General features: G+C 27.4%; 1 protein-coding gene across 1 annotated transcript in view; it reads right to left on the reverse strand.

The window, feature by feature from the left end:
• Window positions 1-11,206, reverse strand: part of LOC117176845 (forkhead box protein A2-A-like) — a 25,241-nt gene extending 14,035 nt beyond the window's left edge. The window contains exon 1 of the mRNA XM_033367187.1: window positions 9,744-11,206. Coding sequence (XP_033223078.1) covers window positions 9,744-10,914 — 1,171 coding nt within the window. The 5' untranslated portion in view covers window positions 10,915-11,206. The remainder of the gene's footprint in view (window positions 1-9,743) is intronic.
• Window positions 11,207-12,276: the final 1,070 nt, after the last annotated feature.

The raw sequence follows: 12,276 nt of genomic DNA on the forward strand, positions 1-12,276 counted from the left end.
GAGGGCGCATACTTTGAATAAAATATTTGTTATCATTCTCTTGAAATAAATGTGCTTTTTTCTTGAAAAAATACCGGTTTCATATGTATACACCTGGTATACCCTTTTGTTACATTTAAAAATATTAAAATTTTATTTGGAACGCCGGCTACCTGCTTGCTCTCCCCCCTCTATCCAGCTTCCCTTTTGTGGCTGAGGGATTGCCAGACGCTGTCGCCGACCCTTGCCATTTTTTTATGTTCGATTTCAAATATTCAATTAATACTTAAAGAAAATTTCAAATAAAAAATAATTGAATTTGCAATACATAGTTCTGAAATTGTCTCATTTTTTAAGGCTTGAATTTGAGAAATTATTCTTTCAATTTTTCATTATTTTGAAAATATTCTTAAAGCATTTAATTCAAAATTGTTTAACATATCGTTTAAATCGCCAAAAAACGCAGATTTCGGATATAATATTTCTTAATTATTAATTGCAAAAATAAATTTTTTCATATTTTTTATTTTACTCTTCATTAATACAGAGAACCACCCAGCTGGAAAAGGTCGGTGACAGCGTCTGGCGATCCCCCACCTGAATGAGGTGAGACTGTGTGAAGGGGGAAATATATTGGATTTTCAAGCAAATTGTTGAATTTTCAACCTAAAAAGATTAGTCTTTTAATCTGAAAAGCTGAATTTCCAACGAAAAATTTATTTTTCAAAAAGAAACTAATTGAGTTTTGTTTTATGTTTCTGTTTTTTGCTTTATGGGTGGTGAAATAGATTTTTTTCGGTGGATTGACTGAATTTTTTACATAGCTGAAGACTATTTGAATTTTCAGGTAAAAGAAACGAATTTTTAAGGCCAGAAAAAAAATTCAATCAAATTGTTTAACTTTAAAGCCACAAAGACAAATTTTCTACAAAACAGTGTAATTATCCGTCCTAAAATATAAACTTTCAACAAAAAAGTTAATTTGAAACAAATTAGTTGATGTTTCTATAAAATTTGTTGAATTGAAAAAAAGTTATATTTTTAACCAAATGTGAATTTTTTTCACCAAACTACAAAAAGTTAAATTTTTTATCAAAGAATATGAATTTTTAACCAAATAATTAAATGTTTAGTTTTCAAAATTAATTTTCAAACCAAAAAATTTTTAACAAAAAGATACAAATTAAAAAAAAAATTAATTTTTAAAAAAGTCGTTTAACTTCTAACCAGGTATGTCAAAAAAAGTTGCATTTATAATCAACGAGATAAATTTTTCAATCAACAAGACAAATTTACAACTATACAAAAGAATTTTGAGATTTTTCCAACAAAAAGCCGAACTTTATACAAAACTGTTCAATTTTTAACCTCTCGATTCTATTTCAGTTCTAATTCAGGAAAATAATTAAATTTTCTATCAAACAGATATTCGACAAAAAAAAGTAAATTTTTGCAAATTAGTTCAGTGTTTAAACAAAAAAGATGATTTTTTTTACAAAATAGTTGAATTTTCAACAAAATAATCACATTTTAAATGAAGAACGATTTTTTAATAAAAGAGTTGAATTTTCCAACGAGAAAGAATTTTCAGTCATAAAAGGAAAAATTGAGAGGTTGACACCTCATAGATGAATTTTCAAGCAAAAAAAAACCAACATTTTCTACAAAACAATTTTATTTTCTACCCTTTAATATGAAAATTTAATAAAAAAGAGTTGATTTTCAGTATAATGGTTGAATTTTTATTTATTTTTTAAATATTAAACAAAAACCGGAAATTTCAACAAAATATATTATATTAGACTTTTCAATTGAGAAGTATTAACTGTTAACGAAAAATAGTTGAACTTTTAATCAAAAAGGCTTTAAGCAAAAAAACAGAACATTTTTAAAATGTTGTGGAGTTTTGAAAAAAATGATTAAAGTTCTAATAGAGCAAACGGAAAGTGGTTTAAAAAATATAATAATAGACCTTTTAATTAAAAAGAATTACCTGTCAAAGAAAAAGAGTTGGATTTTTAACCAAAAAGGATGACTTTTTAACAATATTGTGGAATTTGTAACAAAATGATAAAAGTTTTAATAAAATAAAAGGATTGGGTTGGGTTTTTAATAAGAAAGAATGGATATTTAAAAATTGCCTGGAATTTTCAAAAAAATGATAAAAGTTTTAAGCAAAAAGAGGAATTTTCAACCAAACATATTATATTATACTTTTTAATCAAAAAGAATAACTGCCAAAGAAAAAAAGTTGGACTTTTGATAAAAAAGAATGGCTTTTGAAAAAAATGGTGCGGAATTCTCATCAAAATAAGCAAAGTTTTAAGAAAACAAAAGGTATTTTCAACCAAAAATTTAATTATAGACTTTTTTAATTAAAAATAATTAACTTTCAAAGAAAAATCTTTTTTAATAAAAAAGAATGGCTTTTTAAAAAATTGTCCAAAATTTTTAACAAAATGATAACATTTGCAAGCAAAAAAGGAATTTTTAACCAAAAATATTATATTCGCCTTTCAAATGAAAAGAAATTATCAACACAAAAAATTATCCACATGAAGAGGATTATCAACCAAAAAGAATGACTTATTAAACAAAATTGTGGAATTTTCAACAGAATAATAAAAGTTTGAATGAAAATACGGAATTTCTAACGAAAAATATGTTAATGGACTTTTTAATTAAAAAGAATTCACTTTCAACGAAAAACACTTGGATTTTCTTATTGGCCTATCAATTTTGCTTGCATTTACACAAAAAAAAAAGAAAACATGGAAGGTTTGAAAGCAGGGAAAAAGGAGAAAAAAGGGTGGTGGGAAAATTTGTTGGAAAATAATAGTAATCATAATGAATGAATAGATTGGTTCAGGCAGAACCACAAAATGTAACCAATTTGGTTTTGTCAATTTACAGTCAATAACTTTTTTTAATTCGAAATATAATTGATTAATTATTAGACACTTTTGTAAATTTTAGGCATTTTTAAGGAACCCGTCGTAATTTTGTTTTTTCAGATATTATATTCTGTCTTGTCTCCCTAAATTAACAAGGAGTGTGGTATTGGGTGACAAAACGGTTACACGTGTTAAACCTCGGGTTTAACTACAACCTACGGTTCGGCTGACATGTCACAACATCATCACTTTAGTTAGCTAATCGACTCTAAAGAAAATTTTCTGTCAGAAACAGACCGCCCTAGGCTTTCTCTGGGGCGAATAAAACAATCTAAATGGAACTAAAAACCATTCCTTTTTTTCGAGGAGAATTTTATTTAATGTCTTATTTAAAATTTTCCATCACGAAAAAAAAAAGACATTTAAGGTCAAACAAGAAAGACCAATGCCAGGATGGTCGTTTTAATTACATAAAAAAATTATCGCTCATTTCCCGGTTCGCAAAAATTTTTCACGGCCAATGAAATTAAAGAATTCGACCTCTAAAGCTAAAAAATTTTCGATTGGAAGTAATAAAAACTGAGCCTCAAAAACGATGCTGCAAATCATCTTAAATAGTTTAAAAATGCAAACAATTCAGCTTTTAACTAAAGAAGTGTTCAGTTTATAACAAAGGTGCAATCGTTCAATTTTTAATATTATTAACTAAAAATTATTTGCAGCCTCGTGTGCAGCTCAGATTTTATTACTTCAAATCGAAAAAAAGGTACAAAATTTTATTTCAAAATATTAAAACATCTACATGTTGTTTTACATTTATTAAAATTTGTACTTATTTTTGAAAATTTATCATAACTTCTGAGCATTTTCCTGAATGATTCGAATTCTTCTACATTTTTTTTCAATCCTGCAAAATATAAAAATATTTCCTTTAAATCTTCCAGATTCATTTTTGGAAATTTTTGATATATTTTTAAATATTCTCTTAAAATTGATTTTCAATATGAAGAATTTTAGATTTTCCATTATTAGAAATCATTTATAATTTTCAATTAATGTTGAATCTTTTTATATTGTATTATTTTTTCAAAATATTAAGCAAATTGTTATTTTTCTTAATTAAAAAATTTTGAATTCCTAAATTTTGGACTAAAACATTATTTTTAATTTAATAAAAGCCTTTAATTATAAATATATTATTTTGAAGTTATTTTTAAATTGAAAATAGTTGATCAAATTTCAATCGGTCGTTTACATTTGTTTAACCTGTTTGACCTGATTTCGAATCATCTTGTAAAATCAAATATTGTTTACATGTTAATCCTTATTGTAAAGTTCAGTTTTAAAAATCATTATAATTTATATTCACATTCGATCAACTAAAAAGATTTTTTATCCAAAATTGTCGATTTCAAACACTTCTAATTTTTTAGGTTTTTAAAACTGCATTCAAAATTGATTAAATGCAAAATCTGCACTTGAAAATTAAAATCCAAAATGAAAACTGTGAAATTAAAAGACTTTTGAATTCCGCATTATAAACTAAATGATATGATAATTGAAAAACATAAAAATTCAACTTATTATTTTAAAAAATACTGTTTAAAGCAAAATTGGACATATTTTTTTTCTACAAATCTGCAAAAATTCCCGGTAAAAAAATTCACTGTCATTTCCCGGGTTATCCCGGTCTCATAAAATACCGGGTTATTTCCCTGTTTTCCCGGCTTCCTGATCCGGCGGTTCCCCTTGAATTCTCAATGAAATTGTTGAATCCTTAACCAAAAATATGAATTTTAAACCGAACAGTTGACTTTTCATTTTTTTAATGATTTTTTTTTAACAACGGAACATTAAAAAATTATTCTACTAGAAACTACAAGTATTTGGCGGAAATCGGACACTTTTACAAAATACAAGTCATTGCAAATTTTTACAAAAAATTAAAATTTTTGCATTGATTTACTTTATTGTAATTTATTTTATCTTAGTATGAAATTAAATTTTCACTAGATTTCTTAATTAAAAATTCAACAACTCGATTAAAAGTTGAACTATATTTTGTTAAACATTCTTTTTATTGGTTGATCTCCTTGACTCGAAATTTAAATATTTTGTTGAAAATTCATTTTCCTTTAGGAGTTGGAAAATTGAATTTAACAATTGTGTACATTATTAAGTGAAAATTAATCGTCAAAAATTTATATTTTCGGTTTGAAAGGTCATCTGTTTCATAGAAATATCATCTTTTTGGTTTCGAAATTCAATTTTTTTATTACAAAATCATCTTTTCGAATTGAAAACTCTTTTATTTTGGTAAAAAATTCAAATATTTGTTAGAAAATTAACTTTTTAGTTAAAAATTCTTATTTTTGGGTAGAACATTTAACAGTTTTATAGATAAATCGCCTTTTTGCTTAAAAATTAAACAATTTGATTGACATTTTTTTTCTTGAATAGAAAATCATTTTTGGATAAAAAGAACATCAATTTTAAGAGAAATTTTTTCATTTTTGGTTAAAAATGCAAATATTTGGTTAACAGTTATAATTTTTGCTGATGATTTATATTTTTTTTTCAATTCAACTGTATTTAATTTAAAATCAAAATATTTTTCAGTTTAAATATTAACTATTATGTTTTCCGTTAATTATTAGTATTTTGTTGTCGAAGATTTAACATTTTATTTGAAAATTCAAGTATTTTGTTGTTTTGTCCAACATTCGTCTCTTTGTATTGAAGATTCAACTGTTTGGTTTAAAATACAACTTTTTGTTGAAAATTTGCACTTTTTGATAAAATTTCAATTATTGGAATATAAATTAGTATTTTAAGTTGATAATACATTTATTAGAATCAAAATTAAACAATTTTGTTCAAAATTAATGGTTTTTTTCTCGAAAATTCAACTGTTTTGTTTAAAATTGGTCTTTTTGGATATGAGATTTGTTCCTCTGCATTGAATAATTATCTTTTATGGTAGAAAACTCACCTTTTTTGGTTAACTTAAAATTAAAATTTATTTTTCTTGAAGTATCAACTATTATATTTTTGTTAAGAATTATTTCATATTTATTGAAAACTCGTCCCTTCCGTTCAAAATTTTAACTATTTGGTTCAAAATGAAACTTTTCCATAGATAAATAATTCATTTGTTTAACGATTCAACAATGTTGTGGAAAAATCCTTCTTTTTTCTCCACAATTTAACTTTTTAAATGAAAATTTCGACTTTTTTGTTAAAAATAAATCTTCTAGGTTGAAAATCTAACTGTTTAGTTCAAAATTCGTATTTTTGGTTGAGAATTCAACTATTTTTTAAAGTTCGTATTTAAATTTAAAAGTTTTCTTTAAAATTTTTCTTTAAAGTTTTCAATAAAATTGAATTTTTAACGCGCTTTTAATTATTTGTTTTAATGCTACCGTTTGAAATAATTTAATTTTCAGCACTTGTCCTAATTTAAAAATAGGAAAAATGTTCAGGATATTATTTTGTATCTATAAAAAAAAAGGTCAGAACATGTTGGGTACAGCACCAGAAACTTAAAGAACACATGATCAGCTCAAATGTGTAATTTTCCTCTCGATTTCTCTACCCCTGGACTTTTTACGGCATTTGGGCGCCGGTGCTTGTAACTCTAAACTATTGAAATATTTTTCGAAAGGTTTTTTTCTCTTTTATTTTTCTTATTTTTTTCTCACATTAGCAGGTTGATCGTAAAATCACAAATTAAAAGAAAATAAGAGATTAAAATTCAAAAGCATTATCAAAAATAGAACTTAAATGAGAAAATCTTTGGTTTTAAACTTGCTAATTCGTGGAGGTTTTCATTTTAGAATTTTAGAATTTTTAGGAAAATTAAAATAATTTTTCAAATTCGAGCTTTAAAAATGAGAAGATTTTACAACCAGGCATTGAATAATTATTTCTTTTAGTATGTAAAAAGATTTAAAAAAATGCAGCATTCCGAACTTGGCCTAAAAAAATGTTTTTTTGTTGAATAATTTAATCATTTATTTAATTCTTGATGATTACAGTTTCAGAGTTCTAAATTTTCTGGTTAAACGCTGCATTTTCATTTTCTTTCTGGCAGTTTAAATTTTGTGATTAAAATTAAATAGTTCAATTTTGAAAAGTATAATTGACGATTTAAAAACTTATGATTTCTAAAAGATTTATACTTACTTAAAATAATTAATATTTATAAGGGTTTAGGTAAAAAAGAAATTTTTAATTAACCTATTGTTGAAAAAATGTCAATATTCTTTGAAATATAATGATTTTTTTATGAAAAAGGACAATAATTTTTAACGAAAAACATTGACACTAAACCAAACAAAATAAAACATTGTTCAGAATTTCAAATTTCTTTCGAAATCTAATGATTTTTGTTTTGATACTATTTTTTGGTATAAAACGCTAATATAACCTAATATTGTTGAAGTTTTCAATCTTTTTTTAAACCTAACTTGTATTTTTTTTAAATTACGACGAAAAACACTTGCATAATCAAAGATTGTTTGAAAATTCTAAAGCTTATCTAAATTATAATGGATTTTGTTTTAAAATATCAATTTTTGCAGTAAACACTAACCTAACCTAAAATTGTTCGAAAAATTTGAAACTTTAAAATCTAATAATTTTTGTTTAAAAGTGTCACTTTTCGTTAAAAATGGTAACAGAACCAAAAAACGTAAATTATTGAAAAATGTTTAATATTCAAAATTTAATCCTTTTTTATTACAAATGAACAATTTTTGAAAAATAGGTAAATCGATTTATTAAAAAGAAAATATTTTTTAACGAGTAACTATATTTGGACATTATTTTCATATTATATACTGATTTTTAACATTTGGAACGACAGATTTGCAGGAAATATTTTCGCTGAAAAAAAACAACGGTTTATTTAAATTGAACCATTAAAAAAAATTGTTAAGAAACGGGAGCAACAATAAATTGAAACTACAAAACCTATTATTAAAAAAATTGTTTATAGTTTTTTAAGGGGAAAAAAATTTTTCTTTCATTAGACAGGACTGACAATAATTTCTGAAGATAATTTCCCGGTTTTTTCCCGGTTCGCAAACTTTTTTCGCGGTCAATGAAATAAACAAATTCGAACGATGAAGCTAAACAATTTTAAGCTAGAAATATTTTAAATTGTTGGTTAATTTTTTTTATAAATTGAACACTTCTCAAACTAAAGGTTAAATTATTCTCATTTTAAATTGTTTAAAAATCCTTAGAAAGCTCCAAATTTTTATTTAAAAATCTTGAAACATCTACATGTTGTTTTACATTTACTCAAATTTTCAATTATTTTGAAAATTTTTCAGAACTTCTAAATATTTTTTATAATGATTCCAATTCTTGCTAATTTAAACTGAATATTTCAAAAGATTTAAAAAGATTTAAAAAAAGACCCTGGAGTTTCTAATTATTATTTGTACATAAAAACTCAACAATCTCGTTAACAAATTAAACATTTTTTAATAGATCAATAAAAATGTTAAAATTAAAAGTATAAAAGCTTTTCGAAATTTTCACAATTCAACGCTTTCTATGGTAAATAATCAAGTTTCAAATTGTTTACTTTGAAATATTTGGCTTAAATTTACTCGTATTAAATTAACAACTAAGACTTTCGAATTGAAACAGTAACAATCTGGAAATTCTTAAAATTTGAACGAATTTATAATCGCTTTATCAAATGAATTATTGTTCAAATGTTAATACTTAAAGTAAGGTTGTATTTTGAAAAATTGTTTTTTTTTACAAAAATTTTGAACTTCAAACGCTTTTAATTTTTAATTGTGTAAGTCTTTAAACTGCATATTAAAATTCTGGAAATGAAAAATATACGCTTAAAAATAAAAATCTAAAATAAAGAATTTTTAAAGTAAAAGATTTTTGAATTACGCATTGTAAACTGAATGATGTCAGAATTGAAAAGGATAAAAATAAAAGTAAATCAAGAAATAAATTCCCGGTCAAGAAATTTAATTCCCGGTCATTTCCCGGTCCAGCGGTCACCCTGAATTATTATTCACTTGTTAATCCTCAATTTATAGTTAAATTTCGAAAATCATTATAATTTATATTCACTTATGATCAACTTAAAAGGTTTTTATCCCAAATTGTTCATTTGAAACGCCACTAATTTTTCACTTTTTAAGTCTTTAAAACTGTAATTTAAAATTCTTCGAATAAAAAATGTACGATTAAAAATTCAAAATCGAAAATTTGTAAGTGAAAGATTTTCGAATTCCTCATTGTAAACTGAATGATACCATAATTGAAAAGGATAAAAATTCAATTAAATATTTTAAAAACTGTTGAAACCAAACTCGGGGAGTTTTTTTCTGAAAATCTGTAAAATTCCCGGTCATTTCCAGGTCCAACGGTCACCCCGAATTATTATTCACTAGTTAATCCTTAATTTATAGTTCAATTTCAAAAATCATTGTAATTTATATTCACTTCCGATCAACTAAAAATGCTTTTTTATCCAAAATGTACCAGGTCGAAAAATAAATCGACTGTAATTTCCCTGTTTCCCGATCCAGCGGTGACTTTGCAATGTCATTTCAATTTCTTATAGTCATAGTAGAGTTTTTAATTAATTAATTTTTATTAGATTTTAGATTTTTTTAAGTTTCCTTAAAAGGGATTTTTGGTAGATTTATTTTCCCAAATTAAAAAAAAGATATAACCCAATGTTACAAAACCAATTAGGTTTTCGATAACATTGACTGCTACATTTTTGCGACCTACCACTTTTTTATATAGGATAAAAAATCACACTTATAAAAACATGAGAAAAAAAGCAATTAAAAAACCATGAAGAAATGGTCAAAAATAGCTTACCTTGATCCATAAGAGGAGTGTGACAACTATGTACAGAGTTGACATTTCCGACGGGACTCGTGGAACCAGGTTGCGTTTGAAGACCCTGAATCGTTGCATTGAGATTAACATTCCCAACTCCAGCTGCCAGCCCATATCCAACATAATAATCCTGACTGCCATTTTGACTCTGAGAACTTGGAGGACTCGATCCAGGATCACTTTTATATGAGTTCATCAACCCATCATGTTCGTTCTCCACTTTAAATCCAATCTCCTGATGATGCTGTTGATTCATATGCTGACTTTGCACATGATGGTGGTCCTTCAAGGCCGGTTGATAAGTGTCAGTGGGTCTATAGACCTGATTATGATCCTGACTCCTTGGAAAAGTTGGTTCATTCTTAAATCCCATTTCTCCATTTCTGTACAAAGAAGTCTCTCCAGTTTTGTAGGTCACTTCCGTTGTCTTGTAGGTAACTTCCGCAATCGGTGGAGTCTTGTAGGCTTCCGGATAACCCCAATCAGCCGGAATAGTAGCTGCCGGTGCATACCACTCTGGATAATTTTGGTACTGATTCTGGTACCCATTGGTATAATCAACTGCAGATGTCAGATTGTCATACCCTGACCCCTGGACACCTACACCAACTGGACCAGTACCAGGGAAGTACTGAGGATACTGGGGTTTCAAAGCTTGACACTTTCTCCTGAAACCACGTGGTCTGCGTCGAAAACTACCCTCCTCAAACATGTACTCACTTGCCGGGTCTATGGTCCAGTAGTGTCCTTTTCCGGGTCTTCCAAGACCTTTTGGTAGCTTGATGAAACATTCGTTCAGGCTCAAATTATGCCTCACCGAGTTCTTCCAGCCCTGATAGGCACCTCTGAAGAAGGCAAATCGCTGTTGGAGAAAGGTGTAGATTTCCGAAAGAGTCAGTCTCTTTCCCGGACTGGATTGAATTGCCATGACAATCAGGGCTATGTAGGAATAGGGTGGTTTCTCTTGTCGTCTCGTGCCAGCTTTTCTTGGGGAATCACTGTTGGCAGTGACAAGAAGAGGATCCAGATTAAGGGTTTGTGAAAGAGGAGACATAACTCTGACGTTTCTGCTCGTTACTGGATGCAAGTGAGGTTGAGGAGCCGTTGATGAAGTTTGATGGATTGAAGTCGAGTCCGACTCGTTCTTCATGATCACTCGTACCACTAAGTTTTGAAGTTTGAAATTCACTGGTTTATCATCGCCCGAACTGAACAAGTTTGCAAAGTTTTTCAGATAAATGTTTGATCACTTCATCTTGTGGGACAGATGGCCCAGTTTAGGAAATACCAAACATCGGAAAGGCCAAGGGTCCTCAACAATGATAAATGCGACAATTATTTACACGAGGGTAAACTGTTTAGACTTACAGGAGGGTTAACTGTTTAGACTAAGTTGATGCTACGGGATTAATTATTTGAAGATTGGACCCGACGGGTGCTCCCGAACTAAGTGCGTCTTCGTGTAAGTGTTTCGGGAGACTGAAACTTAAGGAGTTAAAAGATCTTCACGCCGATCTTCGGATGCTTCACTGGCTCTTCGCTGGTAGGCGTAAACCACATGGGCGTCGACATCAGATGGGTGGAGTTGAAAATGGATAAAAATAGAGAGAACGAAACCATTGGTTATGGGATAACCAATCCGGGAGTGATCTACTGGAAATCGGGATTTGGAGAGAATTCAGGGCTTCTTGATGTGGTTTGGGAAGATTAATTGAAATTGATAGGGTAAGTATTTTAGTGTGGTTTGTTGGCTATCAGTGACTTTGTTGCGGATAAGCGGTTATAGTGGTCATGAGAGGGAAAGATTTAGTGGAGATTAATATAAAGTGGTGTATTTTAGAATTTTAGATGATTGTATTTAAACGATTTCATTTTAAATCATGGGAAAATTCGATAAACGTTTAGGTCAAATCTGGGAATTCCTTTGATATCTTTGAAATATTTTTCATTTCATTAAAATTTTTGAAAGATTTAAAATCCGTAGAAATCTGTAGAAATAATTTAAAACCCCTTGATAATAAATTTAATTTATTGTCGAAAGTTCTTTCGAAATCCCTTGTATATTTTTTAATCTCCTAAAATATTGGAAATAATTTTAGGTTGTATAAAAACCTATATAAATTTTGCAAAATTCTTTGCAATCATTTGCAATAACTTGAACGCATTAAAATATTTTGATTTTTTTTTTAATTTTTCATATCCTTTGAAATTGTTGAAATTCACAGAAATCCCTCGAAATAAAATTGTTTGATCATCATAAAAGTTCATTAAAATAGGTAGAAATCATTTTATATCTCTTCAATATACATTGAATTGAACTTATTCATCAAAGTTCTCTTAGAAAAAGTTCAAATTCCTAGAAATCACTGAAAGCCTGTGAGATTCAATAAAATGCTTTAAGTGTTGTTAAATATTTTGAAATTCTTTTAAAAATTTTCCATATTTTTGTTCAAATCTATGGAATTTGCTCAAAATCTCTACTATCTCTACCATAAAGTTGAGTTTTCAAATG

Source organism: Belonocnema kinseyi, chromosome 7, assembly GCF_010883055.1.
Source record: "Belonocnema kinseyi isolate 2016_QV_RU_SX_M_011 chromosome 7, B_treatae_v1, whole genome shotgun sequence".
Taxonomy (NCBI): Eukaryota; Metazoa; Arthropoda; class Insecta; order Hymenoptera; family Cynipidae; genus Belonocnema; species Belonocnema kinseyi.